Source organism: Mesocricetus auratus, unplaced genomic scaffold, assembly GCF_017639785.1.
Source record: "Mesocricetus auratus isolate SY011 unplaced genomic scaffold, BCM_Maur_2.0 Super-Scaffold_4256, whole genome shotgun sequence".
Taxonomy (NCBI): Eukaryota; Metazoa; Chordata; class Mammalia; order Rodentia; family Cricetidae; genus Mesocricetus; species Mesocricetus auratus.
Window position 1 is genome coordinate 16,994,863 of NW_024429182.1, and position 22,736 is coordinate 17,017,598.

At 46.4% G+C, this 22,736-nt stretch overlaps 2 protein-coding genes across 10 annotated transcripts in view; one reads left to right on the plus strand and one right to left on the minus strand.

Annotated features, from left to right (window-relative positions):
• Positions 1 to 6,721, plus strand: part of Sec31b (SEC31 homolog B, COPII coat complex component) — a 36,656-nt gene extending 29,935 nt beyond the window's left edge. For 8 of the 9 annotated variants that reach the window (XM_040743952.1, XM_040743961.1, XM_040743959.1 and 5 more), the window contains one exon: positions 337 to 6,721. The gene's annotated coding sequence lies outside the window, so the exon portion shown is untranslated. The remainder of the gene's footprint in view (positions 1 to 336) is intronic. The other variant, XM_040743956.1, reaches the window with a different exon arrangement.
• On the minus strand, positions 2,870 to 22,498 carry Wnt8b (Wnt family member 8B). Its single transcript, XM_040734477.1, has 6 exons — positions 22,380 to 22,498; positions 6,365 to 6,398; positions 5,330 to 5,468; positions 4,545 to 4,670; positions 3,628 to 3,770; positions 2,870 to 3,480 (listed from the first exon to the last, which is right to left on the minus strand). Exons 1-6 carry the CDS (start codon positions 22,496 to 22,498, stop codon positions 2,941 to 2,943), a joined length of 1,101 nt encoding a protein of 366 aa, XP_040590411.1. The 3' UTR covers positions 2,870 to 2,940.
• Positions 22,499 to 22,736: the final 238 nt, after the last annotated feature.

Below are 22,736 nucleotides of genomic sequence, written 5' to 3' on the forward strand. Positions count from 1 at the left end.
TGAACTCTGAAGTCTTTGTTTAAATTAAAGGGGGGAGGAAAAAAAAGCGGCTGCTGGAGCGAGAGCCCCACTTGGGGCCCTGAACTAACACAAGGAGAAGTCTGAGCTGCAGGAGCTGTGTACTAACTGCAGAGACTTTTCCCAAACACTGTCGGAAAAGGTGTTGTGAGGGGAGAAGGGGGCGGAGTGGCGGATTAACATGTGAAATGAAGTTTTCATTGACTCCGGCGGGGGTAGAAGGCTGTTTTAATGGCATTTTGTTCCCCTATTTTCTCTCCTTGAGCTCTTTAGAGATATTGTTTTGCTAAGACAGGCTTTCTTCCCTCTTCTTTCCAGTCTGAGGATTGCCTCTATGGGAGCCAACATAAATATTTCTCCTCCAGGAATGTGGGTTAATTAAAAGGAAACGAATGACTGGAAGCATCCAATCCAGACCGACAATAGGCGAGTGCCCCGGCTGCCCTCCCCTCCCACCACCCGCGCTACCAGCGTGCCAAGGACGACCTTTCTCTCTCTGCACTGACCTGCTCCTAAGGCCAAGTGAGGCTGGGACTCTTTTAAAGAAAAGAAAGCCCTGCTTATGTGTGGGTTCACAGGCCAGGGACAGGAAGGAGCCCGTGTTTTGCTCCCCCCACCCAGTGTTCTCATCACTTCTCGGGACCTCCCTCTCACTTCTGTCCTCACATGGAGACAGATGGGCTCCTTGGGAGCACACGAGAGGAAGGAAGGGGTCTGGGTGGCTGTGCCACCCCACACTAACTTACAAGCCTGTCGGGTTTCTCAACACGGGTTTAAATGTGTAGGTTTGACTAGCTGACCTCAGAGTACCCAGTCTTCCCAGTCAGCACTTCTAGAGTTGTCTGCACAGCTGTGGTGTTTTAGTGTAAGCTAAGAAGCCGGGAACGCAGGGATGCTGATGTGTTTGTTAGCGTCTCCACTGCAGTATTCATGGCATGAACAGTGCGTGAAGCATAATGCCTTGCGGGGGCGGGCACAGTATCTCCTTTATAGAACTGGAATGAACTGGGTGTCAGTCATACTCATTTAGGGATACAAAGCAACCTAGGAAAGAAATGGTACCCGATGTTTCAGAGTCTGACTTTAAGGTTCTGAACTCTGAAGCACAGTGCTTTTGCTTTGCACTAAGAGCCTGGAAAAGACAGTTTTGCTTCCCAACATAGGACCTTTGTACTTTCAGCTACGCACACTATCAAGTAACTGCCAGTGGGTGAGGCAGTGGGATTAACACACACTGTTGCTTGGTTAGGGAAGAGAAGGGATCCTTTGGGAGACTAAGAAGGCACAGGTGAGAACTGAGGGAGGAACACAGAAACACAGAGCCTTTTACTGATGGAGCTGGAAGTGCAGTGCCCAGAGAAGTGTATCTCCTGCTAAAGAGAAAGAACAGCCCCAGTTAAGTGCTGATGGGACCAGAAGAGGCATAGAGGTCTGACTTGGCCAGTGTCAGAGGCAGGCAGGCTACTCTGCCAGGGCAGCCCCGCGGGCTCTGGCGTTCCTTGTGAGCTCTGTACTTCCTTTAGGAGAAGGGGGATGAAGTAAAGAATTTGGCCGGCTCTGCTCCAGAAGTGCTGTGGATGCCCACACCCAGGAGGAGCCTAGGGTGCGAGCAGCTACGGGAGGGTCTGGGCTGAACTGGCTCCTCTGTTGCCAGATGCCCACTTCATAAACAAGTCCCTGCTGGACTGCCCATCTCCCAGCAAGGAACCCAGGCTCAGCAGCAGCAAGCTCTTGGCTTCCAGGTGAATGCGTTAGTGGAAGATTTATGTGGGTGATTTACTAATCCTGCAGATTAACCCCAGTCAAATCAAGCTAACTACTTAGTTCATCAGGGGAGGCTACAAGGGGATGGTACCCTGCCAAGTGGGAGGGAAGAGAGAGCTTGAGGTTAAGTTTCCAGGCTGCCTTCCCCTCGACATCCCAGTGAGTTCAGGATGGGGGTGTCAGAGACTGAATAAATTAAAAGTCAAGGTCTGAACATCCTATTAGCAACAGTTTCATAGCAGGGGGATTACTTATGGGGGAAAGTATCCAGTGTTCTGAGTCCTGCCTATTTGAGAAGCAGGTGTAGGGGTGGGGCTTCTCCTTCCTAGGCCCTGACTTCAGGGGTACAGATCCAAACATTGTCTCGATTTACCCGTCTTGGCTCAGAGAGCCAATGCCCCTTTGGAGGAGACAAGGTATAGACAGCTGCTGTGCTCCAGGGAATGATTGCCAGCCTGCCCACCCCCGACCTCTGCCTCTGCTAGACCTCTTGGATGTGTCTGAAGTATCTTTGGTGTTTAGGAAGGTCAATGCTCAGCTAATGAAGTCTGTCAGTGGCATGGTGTTAGTGCAGGTCAGATGCTGTGCACGTTGCTTTCTGGGGTTCCCTCTTCCCCCATATTCAAAGGCTTTCTCGGTCCCAGTTCTTTTGTTTGTTTGTTTGTTTGTTTGTTTTTCCAGGACAAGTAGGGAAATGAGCAGACAAAGTGTTAGATTCCTGATGAGTCAACATCAGGGGATCTAGGTCTAGACTGTAGACCCTGGAGGCTCGGGCTCCCAGGAGGATGGTGCAGCTGTCTTTACCTGGACTCTGCGTGTCTGAGAGGGTTCTTTCCTCAGCCTGAAAAGCTAGGTCCAGCAGTAAGACAGCTGGGGTCCGGGGTAGGATAGGGTGAGGTGAGGGGAATCGCCTGATTTCATCCTTTTCTCTGGAACAATTGTGTAGAATTTTAGGACAATTTGAGAACTAAGAGTGAGCTACGAAGACCATGCAGAGGAATCCGGGAAACAGTTCCGAAAGTGGCACTCGGTGTAGAGACTGCTACCTCCCAGTCAGGATCGCTGGGCTAGGGAGTGCGAGGTCCTCATTCTGGGTCCCTCTATTTCCTCGAAACGAAGCCCAGGACGAACTGGGAAGGAGGTAGGAGACCCTTAGGGTTACTTCCCAGGCTTGTGCGCAGCGCCTCTCGGTGGCCGCTCGGCACGGCTGCAGAAGTACTTGGTGACCCGCCGGCGGCACTGCTCGCAGCGGACCGCGCAGCACCAGTGGAACTTGCAGTTGCAGCTAGACACTGTCTCGGTGCGGCGCTCCTCCACCGCCAGCCCGCAATCCCCGCACAGCCTGCGGCAGCTGCGGCGCTCCCAGCGGCCCAGGGCGCGCCCACGCCGCAGGCACTCTCGGCCCTCGGTGCCTAGCAAGCCCAGGGTCTTGTTCTCCAGGCAGTAGTCTGGGGAGTCCTCCAGGTGCACCAGCTCGCGCGTGGAGATGGAGCGGAAGGTGTCGGCGATGGCGCCGCGGCCCGCCGCGCTGTTGCCCGCGCCCTGCAGCAGGTCCACCTTGAGCGCTGCGTGATACTTCTCCTTCAGGTGTGCACCTACCTCCCGGAACTCAGGCAGCTGCAACCAGCAGGTCTGCGTGGTGCAGCTGCCAGACACCCCGTGGCACTTACACGTGCGTTTCATGGTGCCCTTGACCGCCTGAGGAGAGAGCTGCGCGTAAGGAGGAGTTGCCAGGGCCTATAGGGACTGACCAGCCGATTGGGTAGTCTGTTAAAGAACTCTGAAGGGGTTAGAGCTGGTAGTGGCTGGAGTCAGCTTTCTGGCAAAGGGCTGCAAGGAACTCACCTTGCGGCCAGCCTCATTGTTGTGCAGATTCATGGCTGCCCGGGCATCCTGTCCTGTCTCCAGAGCATCCACAAACTGCTTGGAAATTGCCTCTCCGAAGCCCACGTTGTCACTGCAGCCTCCCCAGAGCCAGCCTTGGCCTCCTGAGAAGGCAGGAGCAGGAAAAGCCATTGAGTCAAAAACTTCCTGGACTCATGTTTGTGATTGGATGGGGTAGATGGGAGGGTGGAGGAGAGTTTGGGATGGGAAAGGGTTCAGGCTGGGTCAGGACTCTTTCTGGATTGGTTCCCATCTTAATTTGCTTTTGCCACCTTTTCTGTCCTCTTTCAGCCAGAGCCAATCCCCTGCTCAGGCCTTCATGACATAACTGACTGTCACGTGGACTCTGCCTGCTTGCTCCTCTATAGAAGGGTGCACGTGTCTGGCGGGCAGATGGTTGAAGTTGGGAAGGGACAAGAGTTCGGCCTTTGAGCTGACAGAGGAGTTGAGTGATAGGGCTTAGAGGGTGGGGAAGCGCTGGGAGAGTGTGGGACGAGGGACAAGCACAGGACAAGGCAGCAGGAAAGGAAGTCCCCCTGGAAGGGATGAATGATTGAGTCTGCATGCCAGTCCGTTATTATTGTGTTTAAGTTAAGGAAATTTGGGGAGGAGAACAGGACCTTAAACTCTATTCGGGCAGGGTTGTCACTGTAGTGTGTGGGCTGGAACAGGGTTGTCACTGTAGTGTGTGTGAGTTGGAACAGGGTTGTCACTGCAGTGTGTGGGCTGGCACTGGGTCACCCCACTTCAGCATTATTTCCCTCATGTTTGGAAGAACCCAGTTTTATTCCTCCAAGTTCCCACCATGCTTTTGCTATGGAAGTGAACTTCCCGCCTGCCTGCCTGCCTGAGCTCCTCATTCCCGCATTTCTACTCACCCAGTTGTCCGTTTCGGGAGTCATCACAACCACAGTTGTCAAAGTCTCCAAGGCTGCAGTTTCTGGTCAGGGTATACATGACTCCAGCAGAACTGATGGCATGTACAAACGCTGTCTCCCGGTTAGCTGGGGGAGCCGAAGGGTTAGGAGAGGCTGCAGCCCAAAGGGATGCTAATGCTGCTTTCCCCTAATGCCTTCATCACACACACCCTTCCGCTCTGTCCTGTTTCTGTTACCCCCTTAGGGTCCCGTTCCCAGCCCTAGCCTCCTTCCCTCCCCCCTTTTCAAGTGACACATTTTGTGAGTGGTTGACTAGACTTCTGATGACATGCTCATAAAAGATTTAGGTAGGAAAGAACCTGTGGAGATGACTCTGAAGGCAAAGACCCCACCTCATGTACTCCTGGAAATTCTAAAAAAGCATGCTGTCAGTTTTAAAAAGCTCCTCCAATGGACTGCCTTCTCACTATTGTTTATCTTCTCTATGGCAACTGGTCTCCAAGAGTCTCCAGGCTCAGCACCTCTCTCTAAGCTGCTGAAAGGAGAGACTAAGCAGTATGAAGATTTATGACCCTAACCTACCTCTTGGTATTGCTTGGATTGTGACAAAGCCTTTGGCCAACTGGGCAGCCAAGGGCAGCCCAGGACCGGAGATGGTAAAGAGAAGATCTTAGAAGAGAGTGATGTCCTGAGCAAAGAGGCTGGGTGAAATTAAAGATGTAGAGGAGGAGGGGGCCCAAACTGTGACCAGGGGTTCCTGGAGCAGAGGTCAGGGCTTTCCTTACCACTGCGAAGTCCACCATGGCTGGACAGCTGCAGAGCTCTCTCGGGACAATTCCAGCGGTCCCAAGCAAACTGGTACTTACATTCTTCAATACCACTCTGGGCACCAGCTGCCACACTGCTAGAGTAGACGAGGTAAGCCTACAGGAATATGGGCTCAAAATTTAGCCTCAACTTAGCAGCCATTTGCCCCAAGCAACTCTCTTACACTCTATCCTCCCAACTTTCTAAAATGTGGCGTGAGAAAGCAGTCTAAATATGCTATCTCATTTAACGGTGCCAGTGTCCCTGTGGGTAGGGACCATTGTGTAGGTCAAGAAACCTTTGCCCAGAGCCTCACAGTCAGCAGAAAGCAAAAGGGGAGTGGAATCTGGTTTCTACCAAACCCTGGTTCCCACCAGTCTACTCATTACACTAAATAATTTCTCCAAAATGAGCCCCATTCACACAGTTAATTAATTAATTAATAGTAGTCTACACTACTTGAGACTCTGTATCAAACTAACAAAACAAGCAAACAAAAGCCCTATAGCCTTACTAATCATATACAAGGCCACTGGGTCAAGCCTTAACATTGTAACAGTAAAAATCCTTGCAATAACAACAAAAATCACCAAGTATTAAAGAAAATCCAAACTGTCATATCCACACCATGGAATACCACTCAGCAATAGAAAGAACAAACTATTAATAAGTATTATGTGCTTGTACTTCACTACCAGCTAAGGATGGTATTTTTGGGAACACCTTCCCTGTAGAAGCCATGTAGTGCAGTTCCTGAACGTTAAAGGGGACACTGCACCTGTCAAAGATGGTCACTTTTCTGGCTCTGGAGATTCCATCCATAAATTTAGTAATGATACACCCAAGTTTTCATCTGAACTCTGAGAGTTTGCTGCGTGGCTTTGGGCAAGTCCCCATTTGTGCTATTTAACAGCATAATAAGAGTTGTAGATATAATGAAATCACCATGTGTTATCTTCAGCCAACAAGTTAAAACTAGTGACATCTGAGTCCATTGAAGACTTTCTCCTTACCTTTGGGCCGGTCATCAGGAAGTTGTTCACTGACCTAGAAGAAAGAGAAAACAGAGCACAGTGGAGAGACAGCAGTTTGTTTCTGCTTCTAAGAGTCACAGAGATCATTTCCACAATATCATTGAGAGAAGGAAAGGGAAATTAGCTTTCATAAGAGATGCTACACCTTGTCACAAGGCTATAAAAGTGACCTGCTCAGGACCAGCAAGATGGCTCAGCAGATGAACGTACCTGCTGCCAAGCCTGGCAATTTGAGTTCCATCCTGGGAACCTACATGGTAGACAGGAACCAGCCTGTGCTATAGCATGTATGCTGACTCCAACACGTGCGCCCAGAATAAATAAATTTTAAAATAATTTAAAAAGATAACCCATTCAGTTAAAATATTAATCAAAAGCATATTTTTTTGATTGAAAAAAGATTTGTTTTTATTTTAAGTGTGTGAGTGCTTGCTGTGTGTATATATATGTATCTGAGGAGCCCAGAAGAGGATGTCAGATCCCCTAGAACTGGAGTTAGAGGTGGTTGGGAGCCACCATGTGGGTGCAGGGAACTGTGCCCAGGTCCCCTGCAGGAGCAGCCAGTGCTCTTAACCTCTGAGTCATCTCTCCAGCCCCATTTCTTCGGATTTTTAAAGTCAGTTATAATTTCCAACACCATACAATTTAAGGTTACAGCTTCCAATATCATAAAAATGGAAATAACGTTTGATTATTTTTTTGCCACAGGCTGGGGACAGAGCTAGCATTAACTCACAACTGGGTGCCAGACACTATGCACTATAGCTTTTTAAAATCATTTTGGTTCCAAACATTCTTACCTCTGTTTTGTCCATGGGGACCTATGGGGATACAGCTAAGTACATGTTCAGGTTTACCCAGATAGTAAGTGAGGAAGTGGATCTGACCCAGGCTTATCTGACTTCACTGGATTGTAGATGGGTGCCTGTCTGATTAGGAAGAATAAATGTGGAATATCTGTCTAGGGCTTCAATAATTGAATCTCAAAGCAAAGCTGAACCTGAAAAGTAGATCAGTCTCTACTTAAAAATTAAGTGGCTTTGATCTGAGGTCTTTGTCTTAGAAATTCGCATGCGTGTGAACTTCTGAGTGTGAAAGTTAAAACTGTAGCCTTTGCTGGACTTAATGGTGCACAGGAGAATCAGGAGTTCAAGGCCAGGCCCATCTGCAAAGCTAGTTCCAAACCAGTCTGGACTACTTGAGACTCTGTATCAAACTAACGAAACAAGCAAACAAAAGCCCTATAGCCTTACTTATTATATACAAGGCCACTGAGTCAAGCCTTAACATTGTAACAGTAAAAATCCTTACAATAACAACAAAAATCACCAAGTATTAAAAAAAACTGTCACATGTACACCATTGAATACCACCCAGCAATAGAAAGAACAAACCATTAATAAATACAATTATTTGGATGAACCTCAAGGAAATTAGATTAAAGTTAATCCCAGGCTGGGGTGATGGTTTAGCCATCTGTGTGATTGCAGAGAGAGACAACATCCTCAGAGCAAGCTGACTAGCCAACTAGCTGAATAAGTGAGCTCTGGGTTCAACGAGAGACCCTGATGTATGAAATGGAGAACAAATGAGAAGACATCGCTATCACTCTCTGGCCTTTGTCAGCATATGTTCATGCATTGCCACACAGATGAGTATACATATACACGTGCACATATCTCACACATACCTACCCCCAAACAAGTCAATTTCAAAAGAATATGTACTTCTGGGTCTGGTCCTGTAATTGTTACCACTTGGGAGGCTGAGGCAGGAGGATTACAGATTAAATGTGTGCGTGAGCTACAGAGCAAGTTCAAGCCCAGAGTGGTCAATTTATGAGATTTTTTTAAAAAGTAAAAAAGAGAAGGTTACAGATATAATTTAAATACTCATCAAACGTGGAATCCTCAGTACCACAAAAGGGGGTTATCTATGTAACAATGCTGAAATAATGAGATTATAGAGCTGAAAACAGAGTAGTGTAGCTAATAACAGGTTAGTAATTTGTCAGGAGTTTGGAATGGGGAGATGGATGTAGTTATTAAGAGTCATGAGCCTTAGTGATGGTCAGTGTCTTAAGTAGGGTCACGGTTACACAAGGGTACAAACATGGCAAATTTGCATCAGAATCTCTCTCTCTCTCTCTCTCATAGCACACACACACACACACACACACACACACACACACACGAATATATGAGCCTAGGTGTGGCAAAATGGTGCCTGGATAAGCTCTAGGGTTACGTACAATAATTGTTGGATGGTTGAAAGTTGTGGACAGGGTACAGAAGCTTCATGAACATTTCTTTGCAACTTTTGCAAATCTATAATTACATAAAATGTAAAGTTAAACACATATGATCTGAAGTCTTGGAGATTTGGAGAATGACTTCAAAGTAGACATTTTATATCAATCAAAATACATAAACTATCTATTAACTTTCCATCATAGGCAAGTAACATGGGAACTCTTGGACTGTACCCCAAAGACTGGTGTCCCCTTGCAATTCTGAAGAAAAGGTGGTAAACATAAAAAAATAGATAAAGTCATTTTCCTATTGGTGTCCTACAGGCTTAGTGGACTCTCCCCATGAAATACAACATCCAAAATGTGCGTAGTTTTAGAGAAACAATATTAGCAGATTGTAAGGGTATCATATGGAAAGATGGAGATTTTGAAAGAGGGAAAAAGGCATAGAAAACCACAAGTCTACAAAATCAAGCAAAAGGATGGCCTGCCTATTAGAGCTTGGCAGAAAACTAAGTCAACTAAGACAAAGCTCTGCCCTGCTGGGGGATATGTACCAAAGAGCTCATAAAGACTTTGAAGACAATTCCAATGAGTGCACAATTATCAAAGCCATTCTAGCTTCAGAGCTAAATTTCTGACCTTAAAGTCTGGTGCCAGAGATATCAGGAGGGGCAAGGCACTCACGCTGACTCAAAGGAGACCTCTTTACATTTGGAATAGCTTGTAAGCTAGACCTTAGCAGACCAGACATAACAGTTACCATTCTACAGAACAGACATTACTGGGAAAGAAGACAGAATGAAACAAAACATAACTGACAAAGGAAAAAGCTTTGCCAAAGCTGAGCCTGGGTCAGGAGTCTCTCCATGAAAGAATCCAAGTTAGGAAAACAGACGAGGGATGGAGGACGTGGAGGGTTTTCCCCTCCTAGAGAGCCTAGAGTAAGAAGACACGTGTAACGCGTTTGTGAGCTGAGCCAATTAAGGGGACAGGGTTAGCTGAACCCCTGCCTGGCACAGACTTGGGTCTTATTTGGTCAACATTCCCATGCTTATGTTGTTATTTGTAAATATACTTGGCCTATGTGACTGCTTAACTCATATGCAAAATATGCATCATTAAGAAAAGATGCTGTGTCCTCATGGTGAACACCAAAGCAGGGTAGGAGTAGTTTTGGTTAATAAGACAGTGGTGTGATGTCCTTTGAGCCAGTAAAAATAACGATTGCAGGAGGCATAGTGGATGAGTTCTGTGGGAAGATGGAGAGGACTAGGAAGGGAGGCATGTAAGTGCTGTTGTGAGCGAGGTGTCATCTGACAAGTCACATGACTGACTGAAGGGAAGACACTCCCACAAACACGGATGATGCAATGTCTATTTAGCTTCTCTGTGGGTGGTTCATGGTGTATACTCTCAGATGGAGGTACACTTCCTCAATCCCCAGGAGGATATACACTTACTGCTGCAGCTGCCCACACTGAGTCTTTATCTTCCTGGACTTCCCCAAGTGTTTCAGACCTTTTTGTCCAATCTCCAGATTTGTACATTCAACTATATCCTTGATTTGGTAGGCATCCATCTTAACTTGCCTCAGAATGAACTCTAGCTCTGTCCTCACCTCAACCTTCTCCATCTGTGGCCTCTCCACCTCAGAATGGGAAAGTCCCTCCTTGCTCAGATAAAAGTCCCAGCAAGTCATCTTTGACTCTGTTTTTCTTAATCTGTATTCAATATTTTCTCAAATCTTGTTGACTAGCTCAGAATGTAACCAGTTTTCATCATCTCCCCCAGTCCCACTCTGGTTTAGACCATCATCATCTTTTGTCTGGGTTACTAGAAAACCTGTTAATTAGTTGGCTATGGTGTTGTACACCAGCAATCCCAGCACTGGGGGGAGGGGGCGTCTGAAGGATTTTGAGTTCAAGTTTATAGGAAAAGTTCCTTAAACTCAGCAACAACAAAACAACTCAGCCTACAAAGAGGCACGTGACTGGAATAGACCTTTTCCCAAAGAAGATGTACCATTGAGCCCGTGGAAAGATGCTCGGCACCACTACTCATCTAAGAACAAAATCACAAGAATCCATGCCCTCTGGGGCGGATGTGGTGGCGGATACCTTTAGACCCACTCAGGAGCATTTGGGAGGCAGAGGTGGAGGATCTTTCTGAGTTATATGATAGCCTGCTCTCCATAGTGAGTTCCAGGACAGCCGAGGCTACACAGGGAGACTCTGTCTCAAAAAAAAGAGAAAGAAATGAAATGCTGGGATTAAAGGCATGCACCACCACCACCCAGTGAATGCATGAACTTTTGAAAATTGTTTAGCAATCCCTCCACAGGATAAATATAACACAGCAGTTCTATCCTAAGCAGACATATATTCAACAAAACATGGATGCTGTGTTCATAGCAGTAATATATATATATGTTACTGCATATATATGTATACATATGCAAAATAGCTAAAAACTAAAACTGCCCAGAGTCTAGAATCTAATGAATAGGTGCATGCAATCTACAGTAGACTATTATCTGGTCATAAAAGTAAATGAAGTACTGGTATATGCTCCAACACATATGAACACCACTCTAAGTGAAAGAACCAAACACAAAAGACCAAGAAATATATCAACACTTGCTCTTGATTTTGCAAGAAATATCTATAAAGACCATTTTATAGTAACTGAAATTCAATTGGCCATTATCAAGGACACGGGAGGGGCAGGAAGAACACTGGGGCATGACTGCTAGTGGAAAGGGGATTTCTTTCAGGGTAGGTAAGAATGTTCAGAAATGGATTGTGTTGAGGATTGTACATAATGTGGATTTACTAAAAGCCATTAGCTTTTACCCTTCAAAGGCTGCATCCTATGATGTGTGGATTGTAGATTGTAGCTCAATTAAGTCATCATTTATAGTATTTCTTATTCTTGGGTAAATATATAGTTCAAAAGGGACACTCATTACCTCTTTTTAAAAACATATGTACTAGCCAGGCGGTGGTGGCACATGCCTTTAATCCCAGCACTTGGGAGGCAGAGGCAGGTGGATCTCTGTGAGACCAGCCTGGTCTATAAGAGCTAGTTCCAGGACAGGCTCCAAAGCCACAGAGAAACCCTGTCTGGAAACACACACCCCCAAAAAGATTTGTGGGGAAAAGAGGAGACAGAGAGGAACCCACAGATTGCAAACCCAGGGGCTCCTTTTCATTCTTTCTAAAGCCTTGGCATACTCAGCCCCAAAGGCAATCCCCCACAAACCTACAAGCCTGGGAGTGTGCATGGCCCAGGTCTTGGCTTTTTATACTGGGATGTCACTTGTATTCAGGAAGTTCACGGGCAGCGTGTATTCTTTTAATTAAAATGTTTGGCAAAGAAAAGATTTGGGGGATACAAGAGAGAAATCTGGGGCAAGCAGAGCTCCCTCTTATTAGTTATTGAGCAGCTGCTCACACAGCAAGGATGAAAGCCAGGGATACTGAGCGAATGTAGGAAGTAGGTAGTGTAGACACATCCACAGCACAGCACCGTTGTGTGCCGTGGATAATCACCATTGTGTTTATAGTAACTAGGAATGTGTGTAAGCAGTTTGCATAAAGAACTAGCTTGTCTTTTATACTGCCAAGTAAATATTTTATTGTTTCTTCTTCTTTTGTTACTCGTATATATATTATATAATATGTATACATAGGTACATGTATAACGTGTGATGTCACAGTCCCAGGGGTGGTGGCACACTCCTTTAATCCCAGCACTTGGGAGGCAATGACAGGCAAATCTCTGAGTTTGAGGCCAGCCTATTCTACACAGTGAGTCCTAGCCAGGGTTCCATAATGGGACCCTGTCCCAGAAAAGTATGATGTCACATAAAATGCCATTCGGGTCACATTATAACAGCTAATATCATGAGATATGTCAGGGTAGTGATACTTTTCATAACAGCCCAACATAGTGTTTATGTTGTGCACAGCAAATCTATTGTAAATATTTTAATACTTGAAGTTCGTGCAAGTGCCACAACAGTTGTAGAAAATAGAATGAGAATATTCTCCACTTCACAGATACACAGACTGCATTGTGGTCTGTCAAGACAATGTAACACACTAGTTCGGGGGTGGGTCTGGAACCCATACTGTCTCATTCCAGCACAGAGATTCTCAACCTTCCTGATGCTGCAGCCCTTTAAAACAGCTCCTTATGTTGTGGCGACCCTAACCATAAAATTGTCTTGTTGCCACTTCATAACTGTAATTGTGCTCCTATTATAAATTATAATGTAAACATCTGATAGGCAATCCCGTTGGAAGTGTCATGTGATTCCCCAAAGGGCCACAACCCACAGGTTGAGTACCCCTGTTCTAGGCCATGTACTGATGAAAGTGTCATTCATATCTCCTCTGCCCCAGTCTGTCTGCTGATCCAGGACTCGGGATTCCTGAAAAGCCATGGTGGCTATGACTTGGAAGAGTCAGCAACATTCCACTGAGGGACTGATGCCTGTGCTCTGTAAAGAAGCCCAGAGGGCCAGCACTTTTTCTTTTGGCAATGCTCCAGCGATCCCTTCCAGAAGCTTCCATGCCCACAGGGGCAAGGTTCTGGGAACTGCCAGATCTCCCTGTAACTGATACTACTCACATTGGCTCTTATGTAGACACCATAGACATGAACAAGGGGGTTTTATGGGAGGAGATGTGGAGGTTATAAAGAAACTCTACACTTCTTGCTCAGTTTTTCTCTATAAGCGTATAACTGCTTCTAAAAATGTATATGGTTTTTTTAAAAGTAGGGACAAATGTCTTTATCTCCCTGGAGTTTAATTTTCCTGTGTGGGGTTCTATATTGTCATTTCTGCAGAAGGAGGTGGTAAGGAGGTTTTCTCACAGTTCTTTGGAGTTTTGCCCGATAGTGACCCCTCTAGTTACCCACCAAGCCCTTCATTGGACTGAGTAGCCGCTAAGAAGATCACGTGAGCACTTCAGGCTGGATCCTTTCAGTTCTTTCCCATATCAGGTCCTCTGTCCCTGGTTTGATAAACCTGTGCCTCAGCCCTAGGTGTGCCCAGATGTGCCAAATCCAAGAAGTACCCACCTCAGAGCCCATGCAAAAGGCAGTCCTTTCAAAGAGTGTCATTCTTGCAAAGAAAGGGAATTCAGAAAACGTTGTGAAGGGAGCTGGTATCTGCCGTCGCACCTCCTGGACTCAGTCCCCGGGGACTGTCGGGCCCTGCGCACCAGGAGTGAGGCACTGTCAGCTTTGGCACACGGTCTGGTATCAGCTCATCTCCACTCTTCCTACCCTACACTGACACTGGAGAATCCCTTGAAGACTGGCTGGTTACAGAACACTCTAAGGCTTGGGACCTGGCTGTTTCCATTGACTTCAGAATGAACTGCTGGATATCTGGGTCTCCCAGATTAGCATAATTCCTCAATAGATTTTAACTCTTTCAATGTCCCCAGGTGTCTGAGGTGGCTTTGGTGACAGCATCTTTCCCAGATAGCCATCTGGTCTCACTACACCCCCCAGAGGGAGGGCATGAGCAAACAGCAGCTCTCCACCAAACTCCCACAGGCTGCCGAGAGGCCGAGGCGCCTGGCTGAGGCATGACTGGATATCTGCCCAACCCCTAGTCTTCGCTTCCCTCTCTCCGTGCTCCTCAGGTGGCTTCCTCACACTGTGCCCTCTTCCCCATGGCTCAATAAAATGTTGGCGGAGGTGGACAATGCCACCAGGGATTCCGCGTCTGTTCAAGGCCCGTCCCTCTGGTCCTCCGCTCCCTGCCTCTGCTTCTGGAAGTCTTTAACCCAGAAGCTTCTGAGTATGCCCCTAGACCAGCTCTGCACTCCAGTCACCGTTCCTGGAATGAACCTTTAACCCAGTTTTTGCTTTTACCTTTTCTTAGACCCTCCTAATGCCACCTTGTTCTTCCAAGTGTATTTACAGCAAGGACTAGGGAGAGCAGTCAGATCTCCATCCCCTGCCCTCTACAGTTGTCTGTCTCCAGCCACAGCGCCCCCAACACAAGCTCTCTTCTACTGGATTCGAGAGTAGCTCACTGTGTCCGTCATGTTAATTATCCTTTCTGTCACTTAAGGATCATCTGGGATCCAGCTACATGCCCCGCTGCGTGTCTCGCGTGAGGCTGTGTGGGTAGTCTTCATAGCCGAGCCATGTCGAGTTTACCTCCCTTCCCATTGCTTCTCTGCTCAGGGACCCTCTCACGTGGAGAAACCTCAGAAACTAGACAGTAGTCAAGTCGAGCCTTGATTCACGGGCTCTTATCTACAGCAGGACGTGGTGAGCCGGCTCGCCCACTGCGCCCTGTAGTCCACAATCATCCTGACCCCACTGGAATGCTTTTCTCAGGGAGGTGGACCAGGAGGGGAGGACTTCAGAGCACTCCAAATGCAAACGCCACCGCTACTCTGTTAGTGCCTGGAAAGTCTCCAAGTTTTCTTTTCCTAAGAATGCATGTTTCCTTCCCTAATATTTATCATGCACGCGCTGAAAGCCCTTCCCTGCCTGATGCTTTTTGAAGAAGTATGCATTATTTTTCCAACTTAGGGAGTTAAGAGAAAACTGTAAGCTCCTGTCGTGGGCAATTAGAACCACCCATCCACAGGCAGGCGCTTAAGCCATTTTGGAGATGACTCTTCACACTTGCAGAGTATGCAAGGGAGTTTGCATAGCAACATGCTTTGTGGTCAGCAGGTTCCCAGCCAAGGTCGGGACACTGCTTCACTGTGGGACTGATGGGCCTGGACGTATTGTGTTTGCATCCATCTCTTAGCATGACAAGGAGCTTGTAACTGGGCTAATTTCAGGTACCTGGCTCCCTCTTCCCCTTCCTGCACCTGCGCTACCCAGGAGGCCTCTCCTCATTCGGTGAGTTTCCCACAGGCAGCTTCTCTGGAGGCCGCTGTGCCAGGATGACTTCAGGTCCAATGGTTGATGCTGGTTAGACGTGAAACCAGATCTCCTTTGCTCTGTCCCCACTCATGCATTTTAAAGACAAAGGTTTTTGTGTGAATTTCTAGAATTTTGTGTTTTATATCCAACATCCAGAACTTTCTACCCCACTTTGGTCCTGTCTCCCTTCACTTTCCTTCCAGGCCTTTGACATCCTCCCTTAGTTTTCCTTATAAGACTCTGATAGTTTTAGCTTCTTCCTCATCTTTTAGCATCTCTTAGCATCCACAAAAAGTCTGGAGGTCATGAGACTCCCGTTGGTGTCTCTTGGTTCAGACTGTGGGTTATATTAAAGTTGGGTGTCAGGCTAGCAGGAGGGGGCATGCTGGTGAGTGTAGACTACACTTCTCACCCAGAGACACACAAAGCCTTTTAGGGAATAGGACAGAGACTCCAGAGCTGGAAGCTGCCTGGGGCTCCAGCTAGAAGGGCCTCCCTCACAACTTTCTCTCTGAATGGAGTTCACCTCTTGCCAGCCTGGAAAGCTGAGCTGTCAACTCCTGGGATTTTCCCTACTGGTTCTCTGTATTCCAGAGCACACATATGCAAGCACACACACGATTACACAGACAAGGGTCTCACTGAGAACTGTGAAACTGGATCCCAGAGTTCCAGAAGTTTCTTTCACTGCCTGACAATGCCCAGGGGCATTTAAACCAGGAGCCTCCCACTGCACAAGGAGTTGAAAAAGTGAAAGGTTTTCACAGACCATTTGAGTGGCTAATTCTTACACACTGTAAACTATAAATTATGGAAACTGACCCTAATGGCTGGGGGAAGAGAAAGGAAAGGAGAAGGCACAGATTTATCTGACGTCTTAGAGGGAAGAAAGTATGTAGAATTTCAAAGATAAGTTTTCTCCTGCTTTCAAATGTGTCAAAAAGACAAAACTAAAATCCTAGGGAAGCTGGGGAGATAGCTCAGTGGTGGAGTGCTTGCCTAGTGTACAAGGCCCCAGCTGGCATCCCATTCACTGGACAGGAAGCAGGGGAGGAGGCAGGGGTGAGGGGAGCTAATATGGATAAGATCCTGTTCAGGGGTATGGAACACAGCCTGCATTTGGAGAATGGAGTTTCCAACCAGAAAAAGCAGCACGTGCGGACTGGAGGGAGGAGTGGGCGCCAGGAAAGATGAGAGGAAGCAGACAGAATTGTGGCAGATAATGTGGCCAAAGGAAGGGTCTGTTGTTGTCAAGATGGCTTTAAAGGCAAAACTCAGGAGTTCATGGCTTTGGGTCTTGTACTTATAGCTATTTCCTGGCTTAAAATGCTCTTCAAACACAGGTCAGCCCTGCAAGTTAATTTTATGGATGTAAATTTTCTATACGATACTGAAACATATATGAAAGTTATTCTGACAAGCCAAGTTGACTAAAACAAAATGTTAAACAGGAGTGTCCATTTCAATGGCCATTCTTAAGTTTAAAAATGCCTTAAAATGATACATCAGTTCAAATCCAGCCTTTGCCAATGACACACCTTTGGGACCGCTTCAAGCCATGAAACTCTGCCAAGCAGCTGCGGAAGGATTTCTTTCTTCCCCCTCTCCCCAGACCTAGGAAATAACCAGTTTCCAAGGGTAGTCTTTTCCCTTGCCAAGGGATGTGCATTAGTCCAGGGGATCTTACATTGCGCCATGGCTGTCCTTAGTCCCCATTCCATCCTTCTTTGTGTATTGTAGCAAGCTCTGCAGAAAAGCCCACAGCACTTAGCATTTAAATGAGGGAAAGTGCACAGCAGTCACACTCTCCCTGGCCTCCAAGTGAAAGTCACTGAGGGGCAGTCCAGGTCACTGTCCCCAGAAGCCTGGCATCTTAGCAGCTTCTGGCCCAGTCACTGTGCAGGCAGTTTATGTCACCTAGGCCTCTGTGGTCTAGACTTGGAAGTATTCCTATCCATTGAACAGAAGGACACAAAACCACTGATGTCCAAAGCAAGAGACCTCGGAATCTCCCACCCCAAACCAACAGGTGATCAGCTCAAGGCAGCAGAGCCAACAGATGTCCGCATTTTAGGACCATTTTCACTACCTAATAGATCTAAATTCAAGTGGAGAGTGAAACATCCATCTTCCAGTCTTCCCGGGCCTACTGAGAGCACAAATAAACCAGAGTCTATGTCTGAATGCCATAGAACAGTCATAACTGTATACTGTCCCCCAAGATGCTTTCTCCTTGCTGACCGTATGTCTCTGTGATGTAAGACCTGAGATTTCTTTTCGTATCCTTCTTCCCGTTTTGGACTGTTTTGGTAAGAGCAGTGTGTGGAGCTGGAAACGCTACTGAAAGTAGGTGAAATGGCTTGGACAGGAATTGACACTGGTTGCATGAAGCTCAGGTGCAGGGGTTTCTTACATATCTGCCCACTCTGCTTTTATGAAGGAGGAAACAAGGAGGGGGAAGAGTCCATAATACAAACTTACAATTAGACAGGATGCTCCTGAAGCAATAACCTACAAAGTCTGAGTCACAGACACCCTGATGAAGCCGAAGACATGCCAGACAGGACAGCGACAGCAGCCTGTTGGTTTGCTGTTGGCAGCTTCTGATGGGGAGCCCAGGGTCTGAGTGTGAGGAGAAGGACTGGGGTGGAGTGCACCCGCAAGTGATCCAATACTGAATAGGGCGAGTTCTTCCTTCTGTGGAATGGCTTCAGTCTGGCCTGGAGACGGTAGGAATGCCATCCCTGGAGTCTGGCTGAAAGATTCACCTCTGCCTTTTTATGGATGCTTATTGGGACAGAGGATGGGGACACAGGAAACAGACTGTTCAAAATGATGGATTTGGGAGTGGTTAGATAGTGGTGGGTTTAAATGCCCTCTTATGGTCTGAAATTTTTTTCTGAGAGAAGACTCTAACCTCAGAAGGGTAGAAAGAAATGACATGATCAATACTAGAGGCTTGCAGAAAAGATTGAGGAAAAACAAACCATAAAAGTTTGGCTCTTAATGACGCTGCAGGTCCATCTGCAGGGGATGGTCATTTCTTTCAAGAGCCTTCAGGGCCTACACGTATTTCAAATGGGAGCAATGGGGACTGTGCTGATAGGAACTGAGCATGCCATTTCCCTCAGCTGTTAACCCAGCCTGATCTTTTGCCTAGTAAGAAAAATCCTCTTTCAGAAAAAAAGGGGGGTATAGTAAACAATATTGCCTGGACCTCACTCTCCAAGCTATACTAATTCTGTCTTCTGATGGAAATAGGAAAGGGCCCTTGGAGCCCAAGAAAAAGGAACTTTGTAAATGGAACTATGGGAGAAATCATCAGCTAACAGCTGCCCAGCTGTGCAGCCAGAGGAAAGAAACAACAGTCTCTTAGCATGGAAGGGAGCAGACGTGGATGAAAAACCTTTGTCTCTGGTCCTTTCTTGGTCCTCTTTATCTCTATATAATGTTCCAATACAGAGATCCCTCTGTGCCATATTATCCTACACACACACACACACACATATGCACACATAGAGACACATGCACACACTTACCACGTACCTCCGAGCAGTCTCCTCATCACAAGAAAAACAACAGTCCTGTCTTTTCTCAGGACCTCATAAGTTCTGTGCAATTATTATAATAGTAATACCATTCATGCATCATAGGAGGAAATGAAGGGTTAGTGGGAGCTGACCTTTGCTGGTCCTGCCTCTGGCTTGGATGCTGGTCAAGCAGATGCTTTGCTCGGCCACCTCCCCAGCTGGTTTGGAACCTTGTATGTATTTGTGGACAGGCCAGGGTTACTACTGGTGAGGGCATCTTTCAACATTAGCAGATTCTTTTCTAGATTCTAATGCAGCTCCTCACATCTTACTAACATCTGTCACTTCAGAGTCCTCCAGGCTCTCTGAGGAAGAGCACACCTTACTGATGTGACCAGCATTCCTCTTTTTGTTTCTACTAGTGGGAAAACTCACTGTGACAAACATATAATACAACCAAGAAACTATCATAAGTGCAAAAGTTTTAAGTAAGTTTGTATTTTTGTCTTTATTTTTGTTTTGGGAAGATTTTATTTTAAGACAGGGTCTCTTTATGTAGCCCTAGCTGTCCTAGAACTCACTATGTAGACCAGGATGGGTTCAAACTCACAGAGACCCATTTGCCTCTGCCTCCCAAGTGCAGCACCACACCCAGCATATATTTTACTTTCTATTACATTCATTTAAAAATAGTGGCATATGTATTTAGAGACCAATGATAATAGCTATAGACAATGCTTGGTGAGATTACGCATGTAAAGATCCTCTGAGAGTAGTCGATCCTGGGCTGGGCCCTCACTCAGTAATAGAATCTCTCCCCAACACAAGAAGACTCTGGGTTTAATCCCAAGCATCACCAAAAACAACCTCCCAAATTGATTCATTTCCCAACCAGGACTCCAGCACCTTGATATCAGATGCAATTTCAATATCCATGAAAAAGTTACTATATAAACTCAAATACTGAAACCCAAAGGGTAATGTTTTTCTAATATTGTCTTGCAATACAATAACTTCACATATATCCTTGCCCTGTTGCAGAATAGAAATGGACCCTGGATGAGAAGAGGTGGGGGCAGGGGGACCCTGATCACCCATTGCTATTATGGGATGTTAATTGGCGTGAAGTAGAGTGAGCAGTTAAGGAAAAACATTTTATTATGCCTGTTTCTTCCCAAGAGAAAGCGTATTAGGATGGTGGCCTCCGTTTATTTCTGGCCCCACTGTAGTGGTCATTGTCCCTCTGCTGGGCTATTTCGTGCATCCCTATTCTCTATTTTAAGGCACCATAAAGGTTAAGGGAAATCAAAGAAAACATTTCTCAGGTTACTGGGAAATAACTCCTCAGAAGTGCTCCACCATGGAGGACAGGGTAGAAAATCCTCGTTTTACAGTTCCTCCCGTGCTGCTTGCTCAGCGAAGCTGCATATTGTAGGGAAAGTCACCGTTATTCTTTCCGCTCCCGTGAGTGCTTGCTGCTGGACCCTTTTAGACAGTAATTTCAAGCGGCCCGACAATTGAACAGCCGAGCAGAAACTGCGTTCTCTGTCTGTTAATGCTTTTGAGGCCCTTACATAAAAGGCTGATAATGAAGTATTAAGAGAAACACGTCAAAGGCCATGGTTGGTCAAATTTCTCCTCTGGCACAATGGGGATGACGACCCAGAGTGTTTTGTTAGAGGAATAAGCAATATTTAAAGCTCTAAAATTTAAACGTCGCTCCTCACAAGTTACCTAAAAACAGAATCTGGGCAAAGTACACATTTTTAATTCCAACTGAGACTCGCAGGAAAAAGCAGTTAAAGTTTAAGTTCATTGCACTGGAGGTTCGGGCGTTTCCCCTCTAAGTCAGGCCAGGCAGGGAGGGGCTTTCACATCCCGTGTTTAAATTAGAACGGACGTCCGCGTCTCTTTTCTCTTGTTTCTTTTTGAGCCCAGACGCTTGAGTTTGGGTAGACAGCAACCCAGCCACCCTTCAGCGTGCCTGTGTCAGGGTCGCAATGAGATGCACATGACCCCCTTCAGCAGGGAGGGGACACACAGTAAAGGTATTTTTTATGGAACAATTCTCTGCACTGCCCTGGTGACTAGGGAGGGGCATCTCGTGTTTCTCTTTTGCTGATGCTGAATCCGCTGAGGAGCATGATGGGCACCAGTAAAAACGCCCTGAAACAGCCTCCCGGCCCTTTTGTCGTTTTGTTCTCATGAGGCAGAAATGGCTCCCCCCCCTTTTCATGCTGAAATATTCAATTAAAAGGCCAATTAAAACTGACCAATTATTTGGCGGTTTTGCTCATAATCAGGAATGTTGCAAATCATTACACTTAGCTGTGAGTAGTTATGCTAAGTTGGCGAACTTTGAAATCAACACTTTAATAGAGATTGCTAGGCTCATTTACGACTAGAATACACTCTCAATTAGCACAGGAAGCAGGTTCCAGCAAAGGCGTTTCTATTCTGGCTCGCTGGGTAGGATGTGGGGCAGTTGGATTCGTATCCTTAGTGGATGGTGGAGTGAGAACTGACAGGGGTGGGGGGTTGACCGAGTCTGAATTGACGAGGAACTCCACATTGCCTAGCTGTGTGCGTCCCTCAGGTCGTGCCTCTTTATATTATCATATTCTTGCTTATTAACCATTGCATATGCAGATGCTTTTCATGGTCCCAAGAGCCAAGATAATATCACCTAGCATTTGTCCTAGAGTTTGCAAAGCACCTTCACATGTTGTCTGGATATCACAGTGATTTAGGAATTTCTGCTCCTTAAACAACTTAAATACATTTGTAGAAAACCTCAGGTTTCTAGAATATTTGTCTTCAAACCTGTTTGTTGACCCAGTACCCCAATAACTCTAATTCTCTTATAATGTCTAGGGAATGCTAATGTGAGTAGTTTCTTAGAATATCCTGAAGAAAAGTCAGAAAGTGCAGAATCGCATCCTGTCCATTCTGTCTCCAGGGGAGTGAGCACACAGGAGCCTGCCCTGAATCATCTCCCCAGGCCACACAGGGTCAGGAGTTAGCCCTCCAGAGTACTGTCTTTCCCCCCAAATCACTCACAACTTGTAGCATAGTCATTTATGAAAACATACAAAGTCCCTTGTTTTTAAATCCAATCTTTTATTGGCAAGAATCCTAAAGACTTGCTGAGACCAGTTACACTCTTAGGACAAGCCCTGCTGTGTAGAATGACTTTTCCCAAGAGAGAGCTCAAGGCCTCCTACTTGTCCAGAAAGGAAAGCCAGCATTCTCCAACATATCATCCACGCTTACACGTCCCACATCCAAGTAGATTACTTACCAGGCCTGGCTGAGGTGGAGGACACCAGTGACAAGGAAGAGGCACACGGGCTTCATAAGGAACAGAGTCTTCCGAGAGACAGAGGGAGAAAGTCTCCAGAACCAGGAGACAGGGGACATGGGAAGTATTCTTCGTCGGAGGCAGAGGGATGGAATTCTCCTCAGAGCTCGACTTCCTTGGTGTGTAAGCGATCCCAAGCAGAGTTGAGGGGAGGTGAAATGGAGCTACCTAACATCCAAAGAAGAGATTATCTACTTAATTAAAGTTTTTCCCCCTCTAAGTCCTTCAGCCAATCAGAACTCAAGAGCCAGAGAAAGATTGAGTCGATCAAAAGAACACTCCAGGATCCTCCCAGAC

What these genes read in the sequence shown, in the direction of transcription:
- Wnt8b (XM_040734477.1), bottom strand. Translation starts at nt 22,498, where the DNA reads ATGTCCCCTGTCTCCTGGTTCTGGAGACTTTCTCCCTCTGTCTCTCGG. An exon ending in CTCCACCTCAGCCAGGCCTG is followed by an intron (nt 6,399 to 22,379) that starts GTAAGTAATCTA and finishes TCTTTCTTCTAG; the next exon opens with GTCAGTGAACAACTTCCTGA. An exon ending in TCCTGATGACCGGCCCAAAG is followed by an intron (nt 5,469 to 6,364) that starts GTAAGGAGAAAG and finishes ATATTCCTGTAG; the next exon opens with GCTTACCTCGTCTACTCTAG.